Here is a 19,393-nt window from a genome sequence, read left to right on the forward strand (position 1 = left end):
GGATCACCAAAAAAAATTGCATAAAAAAAAAAAAATCCTCCCCCTTGCTACACAGTATAATTTGCTGTTGTTGCCTTCCACTATTGCAACTGCCCTATTAAGTAGTCTCATCCCTGACATGTGCAGAAGGCTTACAAATGCCATTTATATTTTGATTTTAAAAAGCAGTGAAGAATCTGACACTGTGATCATGTACATTAGATATCATCTTTTAATGGATGCATGTACTTCACTAAAATTGACATACCGTGTAAAAACAGCTAACAGTTTTGGAGGGGAAAAAATGTCGATGTGTAGGACCACCATCCTGCAGTGTATAGTAGACTAGTTATTAGTGGCCACACATTTTATGCAAGACCTTTTCAAACAACAATAAATGGGTCAAGTGAACTTAACTGTACTCATGCAGTAACTCCTACTTTTCTATATCCTGTCTGTACGTTTGTTTATGTATACACCAATCGCACATGATTCTAAGTAACAGTACTGAACTGTTTAAAGTAATGGTGCATTCAAAATTAAATAATCTCTAAGAAGGGTACATGTAGTGGTACACTATAAAAATGCAGTGTGGACTGTAGTAGTAGTTAACTATAATCATTTTCACTAAAATTGAATACTACAATTTCAATCACTATCATCAAACGTCATTTTGGAGCCAGAAAATTCTTGTATTGCTCCAGATCTCTGTCCACCTCCACGACCTAACAAGATATTTACACATATTAACACAGTATAAGGAAAACTTATATGGTATACAGTCAAGGGAAGGGGGTGGGGGGAGTTAGGACAAACCCACGTCAACTGATATACATTACACAATGCACTTATAAGCGATGTTTGAAAGTATTTCATGTGAGCCTGTACTCAATGTCAACTGCGAGGTTAGAAGTTAAAATTCTACTGTGTTTGTACTTCACAATATAATGGTGTGATTTTTGTGATAAACAACCACAAATGATCCTCAATGGTGGATACATCCTATAAAGAGACAGAAGATTCTTTAAAATGTTTTTTAATAGACCTTATGTCATTCCATTACCAGGGCTTGTCCTCCCCACCCATACACAGTAACAAAGGTACTATGTATGAGGTCTACTTAATGCTTAGTTCACAAAAGCTACAAAAGTATAATACAGGTCTATATTTCTCACATACTGCTTCTAGTTTACCAGTTAATGGTTTGTTCATGAGTGTGAGTGAACTGACAAACATAGCACATACACAAGTACGTATACACACACGTAAAACAATTACACAGTAAATCAGGTGCGCAGCCACAAAAATATATGCCTCTAGCAGTACTTTTGATTCTTTCATCTGTTTTTGACACTACAAAATCAAGAGGGAGACATAGAAAAATTCTTCCACACAAAATAGTTGAGTTCTTTTGTGAACACTATTTTTATTATGAACTCTTTGTTTTGGCTCGAAGGTGGTTTCATTTCCCCAGTTTAAAATACAGGTGTAGTGACTCTACAAACTTTGTGAGCAGCCTTCCTGTCAAACTTTTCAGGCATTTGATCGAAATACACCATAGCAGGCCTCGTAGGCTAAGAGGAAAATAATTTCCTTTGCAGTGCATAGTAATGAAACTAGAGAATTACAAAAATAATTCTGAAGTCCAAAATTAATTGACAATTCTATATGTTTAAGCACCACTGTACGTGTGTATGAAAAATACAGTGGGTGGGGTCAAGAAACCAATAATTTAGCTTAGCCGCTTGGTTTTCAGAAGTAGTATGACATGAACTAGTAACCCTTGTTCTTAGTTAGGACCTTACACACAAACCAACACTCTAGTTATAACCCACCTCTTCCTCTACCCCCTCCTCTGTTACCAAATCCTCCCCTTCCTCCACTACCAAATCCTCCCCTTCCTCCACTACCAAATCCACCCCTTCCTCCACTACCAAATCCACCTCTGCCTCTGCCACGTCCACCTGATTGTCCACCACCACTGCCACGCTCAGCAGCAAAGTCCAGAAACATTGTACGACCATCTAACTCCTTGTTGGCAAATTTCTTTATAGCATTTTGGGCATCTGCCACACTGGAGAATTCCACATATCCAAACCTGAAAATAAACACAAATATAAAGACACACATGCATTATTAACCCTTACCCTCTTGGTCTTCCAGTTTCTCTGTCAGTGGCTATCCTGGCAGCTACACTGCCAGAAAAGGTTGACTGCAACCGATCCTCTGTGACACCATAGGAAAGATTCTTCACAAACAAGGTTGAAGTTGGGTCACTGTTCCCTCTACTGTCTGGAGTTCTACCTATACAAGGCAATACATGAGATGATCAATAATCATTTTATACCAGTACACACATTGTTCAACAAGATGGCTCTAAAGGAAATTCAGAACACCAAAATTCCTAACTAACTAGCCTCATCCCTGCCCTGTTAGCAATTCACTTTCCATACCTCCTCGTCCACCACCTCCCCTTGGTGTTCCTCTTGGGGTGCCTCCACGTCCTCGATTTCCTGGACTCTGACCTGAATTAGCATTATCAACTCTTATGTTACGTCCAGCAAGTTCTCTGCCATCCAATTTCAAAGCTTTCTTAGCTTCTTTGTCACTGGAGAACTCTACATATCCAAACCTTCAAAACAACAATTCAATAAAATGAAGTACATGTATAGCAAGTATACACACGTCTATTCGTGTGTGTGTGTGTGTGTGTTGCTGCACGTGTGTGTGTGCACATGCCTGCAATCATTACTTACCCTCTAGAAAATCCTTCATTGTTTTCAATTATCCTAACAGCTGCAGGGGTCAATCCTTCAGAAGTGAAGAACTCTGTCAAGCCATCCGTATCAAGATCAAAAGATAGCTGTCCTACAAACAATGTTACACCCTCTACAAAAACATACAGTATTTCAGGACTATAATGATAAACGAACAAGTACCTTCTGACTTCGACTTCTTGGCAGGAGTAGTACCTCCATTAGACTGTTGTGATCTCTTACTACCTAATGAAATAAATTCCTCTTCTTCTCCAGATTCTTCATCGGATGACTCCTCTTCCTCATCAGCAGGCTATATAGTGCAAACATGTACTACAGTTGTACAGTTGAGTTCCATCACAAAGTAAGATCTTGCCACAAATCTACTTAACTACTCTAATAGAACAAACACCTGGCAAAATCCTTCTCCAGTTTAACAGAGTCTTCCACTTTGCACATTACACAATTGTTACCTTTGCTTTTGTTGGCTGCTCATCATCGTCACTAGATTCTTCCTCAGATGAGCTTTCCACTGGTTTGGTGACTGCTTCTTCTGCGCTTGAACTACTGCTATCATCACTATCTTGACTTGGCTTCTTCGATGGCTTTCCAACAGCTTTAGCTTCCTTCTGTACACACATCAGAATAACAACCTCAACTCTCACAGATTAATAAGACGGTACTACTAGCTGCCAAATTCATAGCTCCTCACCTTGGTAACAGGTTTACTAACAGGTTTAGCAGGCTCTTCCTCTTCACTAGATTCTTCAGAAGAGCTCTCCTTTACTGGTTTGGTCACTTTCTTACTCTGTGGTTTAACTGATGACTTTGTAGTTTTCTCCACTGGTTGTTGTTTCTTCTTGGAAGATGTGACAATGACTGGTGCTTGTTCTTCTGAACTATCACTATCAGATGAACTGTCCTCCTTCGTCACAACCACTTTAGACTTTGCAGCTGTTGCTGCTTGAGGTTTAGCCTGCAGTCAACGTTAACACATTTTATTACAGTAAGCCCACCTGAAAGCAAATGTATAATCACTAAAACATGAAAATTTAGTATAAAACTGCTCTACAGGGTACTTAAAAACCAGACACCTAGCTTGCATCAATTGTTCAATGAACGATATCCACAATTACGTTTCTTGACGTTGCGTGCATTATCTGTGATGTCACAAAACAAAATGGCTGCCGTAGTGTGGGGACTTTGTACATGGAGGTATTGGGCGAGATGGTATTTCCCTATGATAGCACTTATAAATTTGAATAAGGGCGAAGGTGAGGCTTATAGTATATAAGGCAATACAAATAAGCCTATTTGTGTGCGAATTTAAAAATTTTGGTCTGCTTTCCTTGTTGGAGCTTGTTTTGCACTGTCACAGTGCGTGTACTACTTCTTAACTTTATTATCTCGTGGTTCCATGTGTAAAAATCTACAGACAACATTCATTTTGAATACTGTGTGCCAAAGTCTCTAAAGCCCCCACACTAACACGGCCATTTTGTCAATTATGAAATCAAATTTTGTAATCGCAATGTCACAAAACGTCATTGCGGGTATCACTCATACCATCCATTTTTACTGATGGCTATGACCACCATGCCTACTGTTCTATTTAATGTATTCACTGTTCCTTATCAATACATTAGGCAGTTGCACTTTTTATTCTTATTAGCACTTTACAGTGTCCAGCACTGAAGGTCTGACAGCAACATGTGCTGCAGCCTTAGGATTATCGTAACCTAACAGGAACTGGAGACTTTTGTAATGATTACTTAACTTAGCTAACAATAAGGTGAAACAGAAAATGGCCAAAGAAAGGAAAAAAATTCCTCCTACCCCAGGATTCGAACTGCAGGCCACCCGATGTCTAATTGAGTTGTTTATACAACCAGTAGAAAAGCCATGCATAACATTTGAGACATGCCATACATGCACAACAAGCAGGCAGTACTTACCTTTGAAACAGGTTTACTAACTGGTTTATCAGGTTCATCCTCTTCGCTACTGGATTCTTCAGAAGAACTCTCTTTAACTGGTTTGGTCACTTTTTTACTCTGTGGTTTAGTTACAGCTGGTGACTTTTGAGCAACTTGGGTTCCTTTCTGTGTGCAGATAACAGCAAAAACTATTTGACTTCTAACAAAAGTTGCCCTTCACATAAACTAACACAACATAATATACAGTGTCAGTGAGAATATGTTTAGGTCAGCTATTAGCTAATATCTACACATATAACGCTGAAATGCTGTCTGTCTTGCCATGCCACAGCCCTCACCAGCATCTGTGCTTATTAGTACAATCAATGCTCTAAATCATCTGTCTTCAAAAATGGCCTACATATTTAAAAGTAACAAGAAATGCCACTTTTAATTTGCTGGCCAGAGCTCATGTTCAGCTGTTTAACTACACAAGATCACATTTCATTGTACTTGCAGAATGGCATAAGGTTCATGACAACACCATGCATGCTACACAGCTCTAGCGCATGAACGGTGCTACAGTTTAAATGCTTGTTTCCCAATGCATTAACTGTGGAATCTGAAATGTTCTTCAATAATTGTTTAATACCATATATGTACATGCCTTGAAGATTCCTTGTCAAACTTATTCACAGACATACAGCGAAAGTGAATTTAACAGACCAATAATCGGTTACAGAGAAAGTCAAATTAACAATTACCCCCAATATGCTTATACATGTGAGCTGTCCTAGTATTACCTTTAAAACAGGTTTAGCAGGCTCCTCCTCGTCACTAGATTCTTCAGAAGAGCTCTCCTTAACTGGTTTGGTCACTTTCTTACTCTGTGGTTTAACTGGTGACTTTGTAGTTTTCTCCACTGGTTGTTGTTTCTTCTTGGAAGATGTGACAATGACTGGTGTTTGTTCTTCTGAGCTATCACTGTCAGATGAACTGTCCTCCTTCGTCGCAACTACTTTAGACTTAGCAGCTACTGCTGCTGCCGCTTGTGGTTTAGTCTAAACACAATATGTAATGTCAGCAAAGTGTTTGTGTAAAATGTAGATAAATGGCAGATTACAAACACAAGCTTCATCAATATAAATCTAGATAATGGATGTTAATGTACCCACCCAAGCAACAAGACCTTACAAAACTCTTTGAACTAATGCAGCATAAAATTACAGTAAAACAATCTACCACAAGTAGTAAACATCCCTACCATCCAGAAATAACCATAGCAAACAGCCACACTATTATAAAGCCATCCACTGTAGGACATAATGAGCATGCAGTAACTTATGAAGGTCTACTGCAGAGTTAATTTTTAGTTCATGCTCACCTTTGTAGCAGGTTTACTAACTGGCTTAGGAGGTTCATCCTCTTCACTTTCAGAAGAATCTTCAGAAGAGCTCTCCTTAACTGGTTTGGTCACTTTCTTACCCTGTGGTTTAGTTACAGCTGGTGATTTGTCTGTTTTCTCCACCAGATGTTGTTTCTTCTTGGAAGATGATGATGGTGTCTTCTCCATCTTACCACCAACTTGTACCTTTGGTGTCTTTTGTACTACCGGTTGTACGGTTTCTTCATCACTACTTGAATCATCTGTGCTGCTTGCTGGCTCCAGTTGTACTACAGGCTATGAGTATACAATTTTATGATACTACGAGACATAGACATATACAGCAGCTACTAGGAGCAGTGTACACACTACTAATACTATAGCACAGTGCATAGAAGCAATGCTACATATCTGGCCTTGATACTACTTTGTTAATTGGATTAAGTTGAGTGTACATTTCCCTTTGGTGCTAAAAATCATTTTCAAAGGGTTATTAATTATCTACAACCTTTGAGTAATGTTTCAAAAGCACATGAGCAGTGACACATTATGTAAATAACAGAACATTTACTGGTGTTATACTACTGTTAAACTGGTGAGTTACTTACAATACAAATGAAATATGAGCTTTGGTCTCTTAATTTCAACATAACGTTTTGAGTAGAAACTTTTGGACAGCACATACAATGTATACAAAAGAAATACGCTGGCATTTAGTCAACCTACTACCACTTTTACAACAAAAATCAAAATATGGCTGGTGAAAGTTCAAGCACATGCATCCCCACTTTTTGCTGTTCTAAAAATGCAGAATAATACCCCACTACATGAGTACTATTACAAAGAAAAGGTGAGCAATAAAATTCCTTACTTGTTTTGTTTTCTTCTTTTTCATTTGTTTTTCGACTTCTTCTGCTTCGCGTTTTCTTTTCTTCGACGCCTGTACATAGTAAAGAACGATCAACATGACATACTCGCCTAAATACTGTCCTTGACCCATACCTTTTCTATAGCGGGAGACGGAGCAGCAACTTTAATCTTGTCCTTCTTACCCATCACTTCTATCTCAACTGCTAGTAGATACTAAGACCAACACGTGGCAGACGTAAAGATCACGTGTCACGGTGCGTATTGTTTAGAATGACGATAAACGTCATTAATAAGTTGATTGACGCGCTTGTGATTCTATCATATTCTGCGTACGTAGAGTTTTCTTTGTTTGCTTGTTTAAAGGGAGACTGCTCCAGTATAAAGAATATAAAGGTGTTACCAAAAAGCGGCAGGCCCAGAATAAATAAAGCAAAAAAGGATGTTTATTGCAGTTTGCGAATGATACGAGCGTTAATCGGATGGCTGCAGGTTCGAGGCTTCCCAGGTCCAGTCATGGATTTTTCTCCTTTCTCCACCTTTTCAAACACACTTTCTGTAGCTAACGCTAGCTTTGGACAGGCTGTAAGGCCAGGTGTCCTACAGACCTTCAGCACTTGTGCTGTAAAGCCTTAATAAATAATTTTTTTTAAAAGGTACACTGAACAATAGCTATGTAGTGGAGATTCATACAAGGAAGTTGAAAAATCTATGATGGCCGAGCAATTAGCTACATAGCTAACTGGATTACCACAACTTATGAGCAAAATGAATCACAACAAATCTGTAATGTGGTTTTCAAACTGCAAGGCAATGTTCCAGTTAGCTATTACTGATGATGCTGTGCAAATGTTGAACAACAAAAACACTTGGGAATAGTGTTTAACAAACTACAGCGGTGGACACCACATAGCTATTAACAAAATTTGCGAAAGTATGCCTTACTATTTATATGATTAGGCATCACCGTTCATCTCAAAATCAGTATCTAAAATGTTAATAGAATCATTAGTTTTAGCACGAATGAAGTATGCTATTTCTGTATGACTCAAAAAAAGGACAAACACAATGTTTACAGTGGAGCAGTTAGATCTCCTCACTACTTAAGTGGTTATCAGTGGAAGATTCAGTAAAGTTTTCAACAATAATATACAAGATGGTATCGTCATTGTCATTATCAGTCAACCCTCAAACTTGAACCACCCACAGAATTTAAGCCGGAAAAAAACATCATTTCTTAGCTAGACAAAGTACAAATTCAGCAAATATCATCCACTACTTTTCACAGAGAAACTTTAGATGTAAGGTGGTGGAATTCTTTGCCATCAGAATTTCAAGATGACATGGACTATCAGTCATTTAACAATAACATGTGTATGTATGTATGTATGATACGTGCGTATAATAGTTATATGTACTATAGTATATTTATGTAGCTATGTATTAATGTAGCTATAAGTAGGTAGTTTGTGTGTATAGCTATATATGCTTGTAATTTAACTGTAATGTATTGTTAGTGTATACATGTTGTTTACATACTCCTGTGCAGAATAACGGCTATCTTTAGCCAAGAACAGGAGGTCAATAAGCAATCAATCAAAATCAATCAATCGCTGAGTTTTCTCTTTATGTTCTAGTTTTTCTTAATTTGCTTGTCTGTGTGAGTTTGTCAGTGTGTGCAACTGTGTACATGTACATTTGTTTAATTAAAATGCATGTAAGCAATAATACTATCTACCACATAATTTTAACCTCTACTCAAAAGTATAAAGTACACACTAGAGGATACTTTTAAAGTGTCTGTGTGTGTGTAAGAAGCTCCACAATCCAATCGCAGAGTCGGGTGGAAATTTACTATCTATGGTATGAACCACAGTCAAGATGATTTCATCAAAATTGAGATTTATATTTTCAAGCGAACTATTTTCTTAGACGTGCTTTATCTGAAGACAAATAATTTATTAAATTCTCTGAATGACATGTATGTAATTATTAGTATAAAAAATTTGCTAATTTACAACAGTGCTGCACTGTTAGTACTCATCCACCACCTCATTGAGATCACTGGCAAACATCTTGTGGTACTGTTCCAACTTCTCCAACCACCTGGCCCATAACATTGGACACTGCTCCCTCTCAAACATATGTACATCTGCTGGTTCTCCGTTCAAGTATACCACCACGATCGCTGCCTTCTCCACCTGACATATGGGATAAAACAAAACTGTACAAGCAATTCAACCCATAGCATACTAATATACTACGTACATGGTATCAGAGTTGGAGTAGTTACTTCAGAAAAGTAACTAGTTACTAGTTATTTTTATCCCGTGAAATTTAAGGTATCTAGTTACTAGTTACTTTCACAAATAAATTATGCTGTTTGTTAACTTTTGTAACATGATTATTTTGCCCAGAACAAGGGAAGAAGATAACTATTATAATAATTATATGTCCATGTTATGAAAATAATGATTCTGTGGCCATTTTAGCTCAGTTTCAACTGTTACATCTGTTACTCAAGCTGAATCATGAAGAACAGTTCACAGAAAGTGTCTACTTAATGTGGCTGTAGCACAAAAATTGAAGTTTCAAAGCATAATTACCTATAGTTACAATGTAACTATTAATAACTATTGTAAATTAGTTACTTTTCAGACAGTTACTCCTAGTTACAAGTTACTAGTTACTTTTACAGCAACTAGTTACGTAACTTAGTTACTCCCAACTCTGCAGGGTATATCAGTACATAGTATAATAATATCTATAATACAGTAGAGCCCTCAGTTGTCCAAACCCCTGGGGGCCACCTAATTGAAATTGTGATGTAGAAAGCAATAACTTTCATTAATAAGACTTGTGGTCACCTCTTGCAGGTCCTCAGCATACCTTGATCACGACCTCTTTAATAAGACCACCTGATTACTTACTGTATTGAGCCCAGCTTTATTTTTCTTTTGGTCCCAGAGATGGCACATTTAATAGTACAGTAAAACCTGTGTGTATTACAGTCACTTTAGGGATACTTTGGTAGAGTCACTTTATAACAATAAGGGATATGATCATTTGAGAATTCAGCTGACTGGAATACTGTACGTGTCACAAACCCTAGTAGACCAATACAACAATTAATCTCCCAGATAGAAACTTCAAACTAGAAGCATCAAGTTAGTAAACAAATTGTGCATGAAAATGTACGACTTAGTTTTTAACAACTGGCTTTAAACTACTCACAGCACACATGGTAACGAACAGTACAGTAGTACTGTATCGCCCCTAAAATGATTCGCATCACCCAAAATATAATGCCACCTTTAAACTCGAAGCATCTTACGCGACGAAAATCACCTTTACAGAATAATCAGAGGAAGTAAGACATGTATTCCGCACCTTTTGTTTTAATTGCATATTATTATCATGTGAGTCTCAATAATCACAATACAAAACCAGCCAAAAATGAGGCTCAATAGATTTAGATAGCGCTTCACAAATATACACTTTTTTTTGTAAGGGCCCCTGGATTTCTTGGCAAAATTACAAAAAAAATGGTTTCGTACATAAAGATTAACCGAGCCCCATGTTTGTTGTTTTGTATCACGACTATTGAGACTCACATGAAACTCCAAATAATAATAATATTATGGATGCACGTCCTACCTCCTCTGTACAATGGTGCATCTAACTAACATCAAATGCAGCATTAAAACAAGAAAACGCTTACAGGTGGATAGAATTTGTTTTAAAAATTGTCCAAACTTGAATTTTCGTCTGCCTGCACAGCGTACGGCCACACCACAATAACAAAGTCATTAGTGGGATGTACCTTTTGAGATTCCGACAAGTCTGTGTCTTGTCCTACCTTTTATATTCAATCATCTTCTTCACACAATAACCATATCCAGGTGTTCATTTCCATATTAACACTTTCCTTGAATAGCATATTTAGATGTTCATACAAATATTCAAAGTGCTTACGCTACTGTAAAAGATACTGGACATCTGTAACTTCACAATATATTCTACTCCCATTAATGATCTTGGTTGATTAATAACAATCAAGCACGGAGATCACACCTCTTAACAATCTATTTACTCAAACGCAATGATCACACCCCTTATTGGATTAGCTGTGTTTACAATAGCACAAGGAATCATTCTTTGGTCTTAGTAGGATAGCTATACAGCAATCACCCTAATAGAACAGTCACGTGTGTACAGCTATATAACAAAAAACTGAACAAACTGGTATATTTTAAATTCAAAGGGATCCAAGCGACAAATGATGGTATTACGTACAGCATAGCTTGGTTACTTCGGCATTTACCTAAATGTAGCAACAAACCATGCTGTAATACCATCATTCATCTCTTGTTTCATTATTATTTATCACTTGGATTCCTACTTTATTAAATGTACATTTAGTTTAGCATAGAATTCAGCCTAAATAATGAGACCTATACTCTTGGTCAAGAAGTATACCCTAAACCATGTTTATAATCTCAGTAAGTAAGAAACTGACTAGTAAAAGAGGTGGCTGGTACTGATGTTTCACTGCAAAGCATTATTTATGGATAACAATTGTTATACCGTGTAATACTGCACTGCACATGCGGCATGCACACACACACACACTACACACATACATACACACTTACATTAAATGGATAGTTCTTATCACTGTTAATGGCACCAACATAGGCTATAGCTTGTTCTGGAAAGTCATAAATATCTTTCAACTTCTTCTTTGGTTTCTGTGAAGTCTTCCAGTCAATCACACACACCTCACCCCTGCACATCAACATTATACAAACACTGATACTTTGGGATCAATGAATCATATAAGTTTGCAACAATGAAATTCCTTCAGATATAATAGTACTTAGGAAGGAGATATAGTCCTTCTGTAGCTTAAAGCAGCTACTATTGTTAAAATTCACAATACAGTTTTGTGAGTTTTAAAATATGCAGATTCTAAAATATGTAGATTCTTAACAATGTTGCTAATTGAAGATGTTAGTTATGAGGTCCTAAATTAAAGCTCGGTGTGGCCTCTAGGCTTTGACCTAATTACAGGATTCAACACACAGTTTCAGTACACTTCTTACTTGTACATAGCCACTAGATCCACAGTTCCCACATAGCCAAGATCCACATGTGATACCACACTCTCCACGGCATATACTTCACTAATATCATTCACTACATGTTCCACACTCTGTGATAGCCCCTTGCCTTCTGGTAGTTTACCCAATACATTGATGAGCTGCTGTTGGTATTTTGTATCATCTCTAACAGCTTGTGTGATTATCTGCTTTTTAACAACACCTTGTTGAGTGTCTTCCTGCTTAACCTGTTTGGTAGCTGGTTTAGCAACCTGTTTGGAAACTGGTTCAGAAGTCTGTGTCTTGGTATGCATAGCGTCTGGTTTACTAGAAGCCAATGCCTCTTTCTCCAATGGTATAACTGAAGTAAACAATCCTGTCAGTCGTTGTGACAAACCTTTCAATGCTTCGCGCAGCTTATCTGGAAATGAAACCAAATGTTGGTGAGTTCTGTCCATATCTTCTTTGGCATTCGTTTTAGTTGTATTTTCACTCACTTCAATTGTATTGTTACTTGTTTCATTTGTGTCTTGATCAGCTTCTTTCATATCCTCACACTGTAACTTTACATTTTCTACATTTCTTTGCAGCTGCATATTGACCAGATGATCTCCAACTGCCTAGAAAGACAAAAATGATTGTACAGTTTGTGTCTTTACTCTACCTGGAGTACAGGAATGTAATTCTTCTTGCAAAATTGGTGAAATTTATGCACAGTGTAGTTGCGTAGCAATGTCCGTGCATGCATGCGTGTTTTAATTTTGCAGTTTATTCAATGGTGGCAAATGCCTTAAAACCCTCAGCTCAAGTGAGTGCACTAAAATCATTGGACCATCTTTAGATGCCAATAGAGCACAGTGCATGCAGTACACTAGTGGTGCATTTACGGTACAAAACTACAAAACACTGGAACTTAACCAGAGGCCAATGTGCAGCTCAGTTTAAATTAACATAATGGGAGAGGGGTATGACAAATTTGGTGAAGATCATGAATCAAAATCCACCAAACATTCCTATCCAATACAAGGCTAAACACCTTTTCTCCTAGACATAACATCAACATAATATTTTTGTGATATTACACAGACACATTCTGCTTATGGCACAATTTTCTTTTTGCAGGTTTCCTTTAGGTACAGAACAGCCAGCAGAGTGTTTTCCAAGGGTACTTGCTTATCTTGAGAGAAGAATCAGTAACATAGTTAACATAGAACACACACAAGCATGTACACACTACACACACACTAGTCTTACATAGTCAGACCCTTAGTCTCGCATGGCCAGACTCCCACACACTTGATTGAAAATAAGCGACTGTTCAAAAAGGGACACCTTGCGCATCAATGAATGTGCCTTTTAGAGTGGCTTCTTATCATTTGGCAGGCTTCAAACAAAGGCAGTTATGACTTATAGCAAATAAACACCCAATACCACCATGCTGGCTGAGAGAATGACTTACTGATGCAAACTGGACCAGACCATTTTTCAAGCAGGCACTTGTAATTTCTAATCGATAAATGCTATGGGAGACTACTACTTCTGCATGGCACTTATTAATTAGAGATTATAAGCATCTGCTCCAAACTGTGCAAGCACATACACACATGTTGTAAAGACATTGGTGAGTTTTATATGCACCTTGTGAAAGTTTGTTCCTCGTGTTCTGATTTCCTTTTTCAACTTCTGAACACCTTTTTCTCCATGTTCCTTGGCCATATTATCCTCCCACCTTTGCATTGCAAAGTTGAAGCTAGGTGGCTTAGTACATGACAGCACATGGGTGACACTTGGAAAAGTGTAAATTTCACTGTCATTCTGAACTTTATAGAACCTGCTATTATCCTTCTCAATCCTATTGGAAGTAATAGTAATTGGACTAGTTGGAAAAGTTTGATGTCCTTTATCCGTGTAAAATGGATAAAGGTTCCTGGAGAAAGCATCTTCAATAGCTGCTGCTGCTTTCTTTGACGCTTTACGTTTTGCTATAGGTTTCTTAGATGTTTTAGATTTAGCAGCAAACGTCCTCACTAATTGAGACCTCTGTAACACCAAGGTAGATATAATCCTGGAATGAACGACATATACTTCGGGTGGCTTCCGTAAAAAGCGTGTTATCTCCATCATGCTTAAATTAAAAACTAAGCTTAAATCCCGGCAGGCTGCAGAGTTGGCAGGCGTAAAACTGGAAAATATTTCTATCTAATGACCACCCAATAGGTCTAATAAACGCCCTTCGTAACAACCGTTGCTAGGATTATTCTAGAAAGTTCTGTGACATGGGGAAGGACTATTACGCGATTCTTGGGATTACACGAAGTGCTAATGATAGTGACATCAAGAGAGCGTAAGATACCCATTTATGTATAGTCAGCAGAGCGTACGTCTATAAAAGTACACCCAATATGAGTTGTTGTCAGAACAGCACTGTAGTGAGAGTGAAAAGTGTTCTGACTCTCCCTGCTGTACAGGATTTCAGTAGCCTCCTTGCAGATCTCTGGTTGCTGTCAGACCTTCAGTGCTGGTCACTGTGCATCCAATACACGAGACTAGTCTGTAGTGGGATTGTGATTAAATAGAGTATAATAATATGTTGGGCATCTGCAAAAAGTAAGCTTGGGTTACAACTACTGCTAGTCTATGTTTAGGCAGATTAGTTGTATGTTCTATTAGAATATTTTGTAGGGATTCATAAATCAACAAGTAATTATGGGATGCACATTTAATATCAGCCAATTAGTAATAATTAGCTGTGTTGTGATCCTTGGCCTTTATGTATGTGTAACTGTTTTGTTTTCAAGTGACTGTTGTTTATTTAGTACATAGATTCTAGTATATTCTTGTGCAACAACTTTTAAAAGCAGATGTTACTCAATGATTTGACCAATCAAATTGCTTCTTTTAAGCTCAAGTTGCTTCTTTTCAAAGTGTCCATTTTAATATTGTTGCCCAGCACAAAATACTACAGTTGTAGTGATTTAAAAATTCTGAATCATTTCCCATTTTTGGTGCTATGCTAGTATATGTACTAGACTGTGGCAGAATTGTACTAGCCATTAGAGCACATGTTGTAATGTGATACTTTCTAAGAATTTTGCAAATTGAAAAACCACATAGATTTGATACAGCCAGAAAGTGTTACTATGACATTCTTGTGGTTCTAATATCTCTGCTACACTTAGTTGATAATACTGGTAGTTTTAATGGAGGACACGTAATTTAGAGCTCAAGTGGTTGGATCTGTTATTTAAATATTTGGTGAACATTTAAAAAATACGATAATCATTTGTTTCAAGTATACTATTACATGTTTACGGGTCCATGATATTTCATCAGTGATTGGACCATATTCTGAACATCTTGTAAGTGACAAAAGAATATTTGTTGGCATGTTCGGCTGTGAATGTATTATAAATCACTATTGCATTGGGTGCTACTACTAATGGTTTGTTTAGAATGTACCTTTCATGATTGCATTTGATACTGTTGATATATAGATACAGGAAGTTAGCTTTGAAGTATCATCCGGACAAGAACAAAGCTCCTGATGCTGAAGAGAAGTTTAAAGAGATCAATGAAGCATATGATGTTCTGAGTGATGGTAAGACCTTACTTGTTGTAGTGTACTATATATGTGGGATATGGTATACTGTTGAAGGATACTGTGGCCAACCACTACTTGTTCGATAATTGTCTAGGTCCCAATTGGATGTAACTGAATAAAGGCACCTCTTCATAATGGATTGCAGTTTAAGAGAAAATTTTGTAGGAGTTTGTCATCTTTAATCCAAGCGCACATCTAGGCTGATCATCATACAGTGGTTTACCACAATACTTACTGATCCCAACGGTCCACATTATTGTATGTTCTATTAGAGTTGGTGTCTGCTTCATGTTAATATGGTGTGTCATTACTTGTAGCAAAAAGACGTGCTACATATGACCAGTTTGGGGAGGAGGGATTGAAAGGAGGTGTTCCAGATGGGATGGGCGGGTTTACTTCAGGGTACACATTCCACGGTGATTCGTTTAAAGTTTTCAGTCAATTTTTTGGTGGCAAGAATCCTTTCGCTGGTGAGTGGTATGCAATGAATGTAACATTGCACCATATTGTGCTTGATTCTGTTTTACAGAATTTTTTGGTGATGGAGAAAATGCGTTTGCCTCCTTTGGTGGAATCAGTGGACGTTCACAACCAAGAAAAGATCCTCCAATAGAGAAGGATCTGGCATTGACTTTGGAGGAGGTGTATTCAGGCTGTACAAAAAAGATGAAGATATCTCGTAGGGTAAGTAATATTCAATGACTGTTACCTTCATGTGTGGATATGTGGTTCAGTGACATAGTTAGACTTTCAGTAGGTAGACTCCTCATTAACTCTGTCCATGCGATTATGAACATGAGATACAACCTCACTGTGGACTCATATATAAAGCTTGTTTAAGTGCATGGTTATGCCTAACTAGCTAAATATTGCTGTTTCTGCAGCTTATGGACACTACAACCTAATGCTATTTCCCAAAACAATAACGGTAAGATTTATGCAAACTATTTAGTAAAGTAAAAATTTTTTTTATTTAAGTGGAGTACTAGGAATGTGGAAAACAGGAATAGAAATTACCAGTGGAAAATGATGATAAAGGTCAATATATATATATATGGGCCAAATTTATATCAAAAATGCTGCTGTGGATCCTTTCACTAAAATGATCAAAATACTCTAATAGAGCAGTCAAGGAGTGAGCTGGCTACTAAAAGTAAGTATAAATTTAGGAGATAGCATGACAATGTGCACATGAGATAGTACACAGCTTTAATAACAGAAAATGAGACTAATTGAAATGAGTTCGAGTGTCCCTCTGAGTACGATAGATAACTAACTGCCGAGGGGCAGTTGATGGTAATTGAAGGAATAGGGTGGTTCTCCACAGTGGAAGCAGTTTATGTATACAACTCAACAACACAGATGGAATCTACTGAGACGCAGACACTCCAGGAGCCAGTTGTGTGAGATGGAGTCAAATGCTTTCCTGTAGTCAACCCAAACAACAGACATGCATCGGTGATTGGTACAAACCTTGGATGAGTTGGTGGCTCTCATGGTGCAACATCAATGAAGTTAAGCAGCTTGTCCACACCTCCCGTTATAGATAACATGTGATAGCATGGTAGTTCTGAGTTAATAAGATGGTGCTTTTTAGGTAGTAGCAGTGTCCTCCCAACAGGAAACCACACAGGTAAGGCCACATCACCTAAAAGAAACATGTGGAAGTAATGGTACAACAATTGAAACAATCTCTTTCTCCGAAATCCTGGTATCCCATCTGAGCCAGGAGACACCCAGTTCCACAGTCTACTAAAAGCCCCCTGTCACAATCTCAGGTGTAACCCCCAGGCCAACATCATCCGCAACAAAGTCCTGGCCAAACTTCTCCCACTAACCAGGAGCCATTCAGGTTGGCATTGACATCACGTTCAAAAATGTCCTTCCACAGTTCAGCACACATATGTCATAGCTGGAATTGGGATCAACTACGATAAAAGGACTGCTGGTTTCTACAGAAAGTTCTTTTCTGCCACAAACAACTCAGCATTGAAACCGAGTCAGGTCAACTGGGTAACATTTTATCCAGGTCATCCGGTTTATAAATTATCCGGGTTTGGATCACATGTGGAATGCTTTAACTAGTTTGGTGATGTGGAGGTGTTTAAATGTGTTATGCATCATAGTCTAGTTCTTTTGTGAGCCACACCCACTTATCAGGAATGTGATATTGTCTGAATGCACTGTTGATCAGAACTGGCTAGATATACACTAGTTGCAAGTCTTCATCAATCAATCGTAACTTCTAAAGATTGCAGCCTTTCTGGGGTTGGGCACATAATGTTCAGTTCGGTACTGCTACTGCATACAAAATAGAGCACAAAGGTTGTATTAGAGCAAGTAACTCATTTACAGACTAGGGAGTTAATGATAACACATACTTATTAGTGTCAATGTGACCTGTCCCATGTGATGTAGTCCATATTGTTAATCTGCATCAAATTTTTGACTACTCTATTAGAATGTTTTGATAGGCTGCAATGTGACTGCTCTATTAGAGTATTTTGATTGTTTCAGTGGAATGATTTAGCAATGAAATCAACACGTACATTAACATGATTGACCTTTAACAAATGTTTTCTGTTGTGTCATTCCCTCTTTCCATTATTGCTATTTGTTCTAACACAGTTCCCTTTTCCCTAGCATTTTACTTCATAATTCTTTGTACCATGTTATTAGGTGATGAACAGTGATAACCACACTACTAGTGTCAAGGAGAAGATACTGACTATCATTGTTAAGCCGGGATGGAAGGTTGGAACTACAATAACATTTCAGAATGAAGGGGATCAGGGACCAAACATAATTCCAGGTTATTCCGTCCTGATTTTGTGTTTGTGATGAATAACAATGTGTCTATAGCTGATATAATTTTTAAGGTGGTAGACAAAGAGCATCCTTACCTCAGACGTGAGAATCTTAATCTTATTCATCCAGTAGAAATACCTCTTATGACGGTGAGTGTATTATAAAGTAGAGTAGAGCTTTAGCTATCCAAACTTTGTATGTACAAGTAGAGTAAGAATTTAAAGGTATCAGAACCATTTCTTTTTATTTCAAGAATGAAGGTAAAATCTGTATTTCATAGGCTTTGTGTGGTGGATCTGTGAAAATCAGAACTCTTGATAACAGAGAAGTAGATTTCCCAATCAGTGAAGTTATCAGGTAAACTATAAAAGTAATTGTTGATCTGTTAATTGACTGTTATGATCACCTTTGATCTAGTCATGGTCATCGTAGCACAATCAAAGGAGAAGGAATGATATCTCATAAAGATCCCAGTATTAGGGGGGACCTGGTCATTGAGTTCTCCATCAAGTTTCCTTCAAGACTTGACCCAAATCAGAAATCTGCAATAAAACAAGCTCTTTCCTAAACAGCTAATAACCTATCCATGATTTGTCAGTAATTACATGAACAGTGCACATTGCTACTGTATATAATTATAATTATGCATGTTAAATACTCTTAAAATCACAATTGTTATCAAAATCAGAATTGTTAGCTAAATATTAAAAGATAGTGCTTAAGAGTGGTGTGATCAGGCAGAGTTGCTCTAAGGGAGAACAATGGTAATTCTATTAGAGTATTGAAATTGCATGTGAAAAAGGCTTGATTTTTCAGATTACAGTTAGACATGTATAATTCAGCCCATATGTACATGACTACTTTGTTGTGTATATGAAACTTATTATATAATGTAAGTTGATGTCAATGAACTAGCAAGGAGAAGAGATGCACTACAAATACTCATAATCATTTGTAAACAATTTTTGCTATTTATTCTC

The 19,393-nt window shown here is 37.5% G+C and overlaps 3 protein-coding genes across 3 annotated transcripts; 1 reads left to right on the top strand and 2 right to left on the bottom strand.

Annotated features, from left to right (window-relative positions):
• Positions 1–494: 494 nt before the first annotated feature.
• On the bottom strand, positions 495–7,175 carry LOC136243649 (uncharacterized). The gene is made up of 13 exons (XM_066035190.1): positions 7,038–7,175; positions 6,907–6,975; positions 6,036–6,332; positions 5,455–5,712; positions 4,691–4,837; positions 3,448–3,711; positions 3,209–3,364; positions 2,919–3,048; positions 2,736–2,868; positions 2,433–2,611; positions 2,127–2,283; positions 1,815–2,077; positions 495–704 (listed from the first exon to the last, which is right to left on the bottom strand). Exons 1-13 carry the CDS (start codon positions 7,089–7,091, stop codon positions 628–630), a joined length of 2,184 nt encoding a protein of 727 aa, XP_065891262.1. The 5' UTR covers positions 7,092–7,175; the 3' UTR covers positions 495–627.
• Positions 7,176–8,856: 1,681 nt separating this feature from the next.
• Positions 8,857–14,222, bottom strand: LOC136242734 (uncharacterized). Its single transcript, XM_066034188.1, has 4 exons — positions 13,643–14,222; positions 12,008–12,624; positions 11,558–11,690; positions 8,857–9,103 (listed from the first exon to the last, which is right to left on the bottom strand). Exons 1-4 carry the CDS (start codon positions 14,126–14,128, stop codon positions 8,936–8,938), a joined length of 1,404 nt encoding a protein of 467 aa, XP_065890260.1. The 5' UTR covers positions 14,129–14,222; the 3' UTR covers positions 8,857–8,935.
• On the top strand, positions 14,210–19,103 carry LOC136242735 (dnaJ homolog subfamily B member 13-like). Its single transcript, XM_066034190.1, has 8 exons — positions 14,210–14,348; positions 15,499–15,602; positions 15,923–16,075; positions 16,135–16,289; positions 18,285–18,417; positions 18,468–18,562; positions 18,694–18,770; positions 18,831–19,103. Exons 1-8 carry the CDS (start codon positions 14,281–14,283, stop codon positions 18,979–18,981), a joined length of 936 nt encoding a protein of 311 aa, XP_065890262.1. The 5' UTR covers positions 14,210–14,280; the 3' UTR covers positions 18,982–19,103.
• Positions 19,104–19,393: the final 290 nt, after the last annotated feature.

This window comes from Dysidea avara, chromosome 13, assembly GCF_963678975.1.
Source record: "Dysidea avara chromosome 13, odDysAvar1.4, whole genome shotgun sequence".
Lineage (NCBI taxonomy): Eukaryota > Metazoa > Porifera > Demospongiae > Dictyoceratida > Dysideidae > Dysidea > Dysidea avara.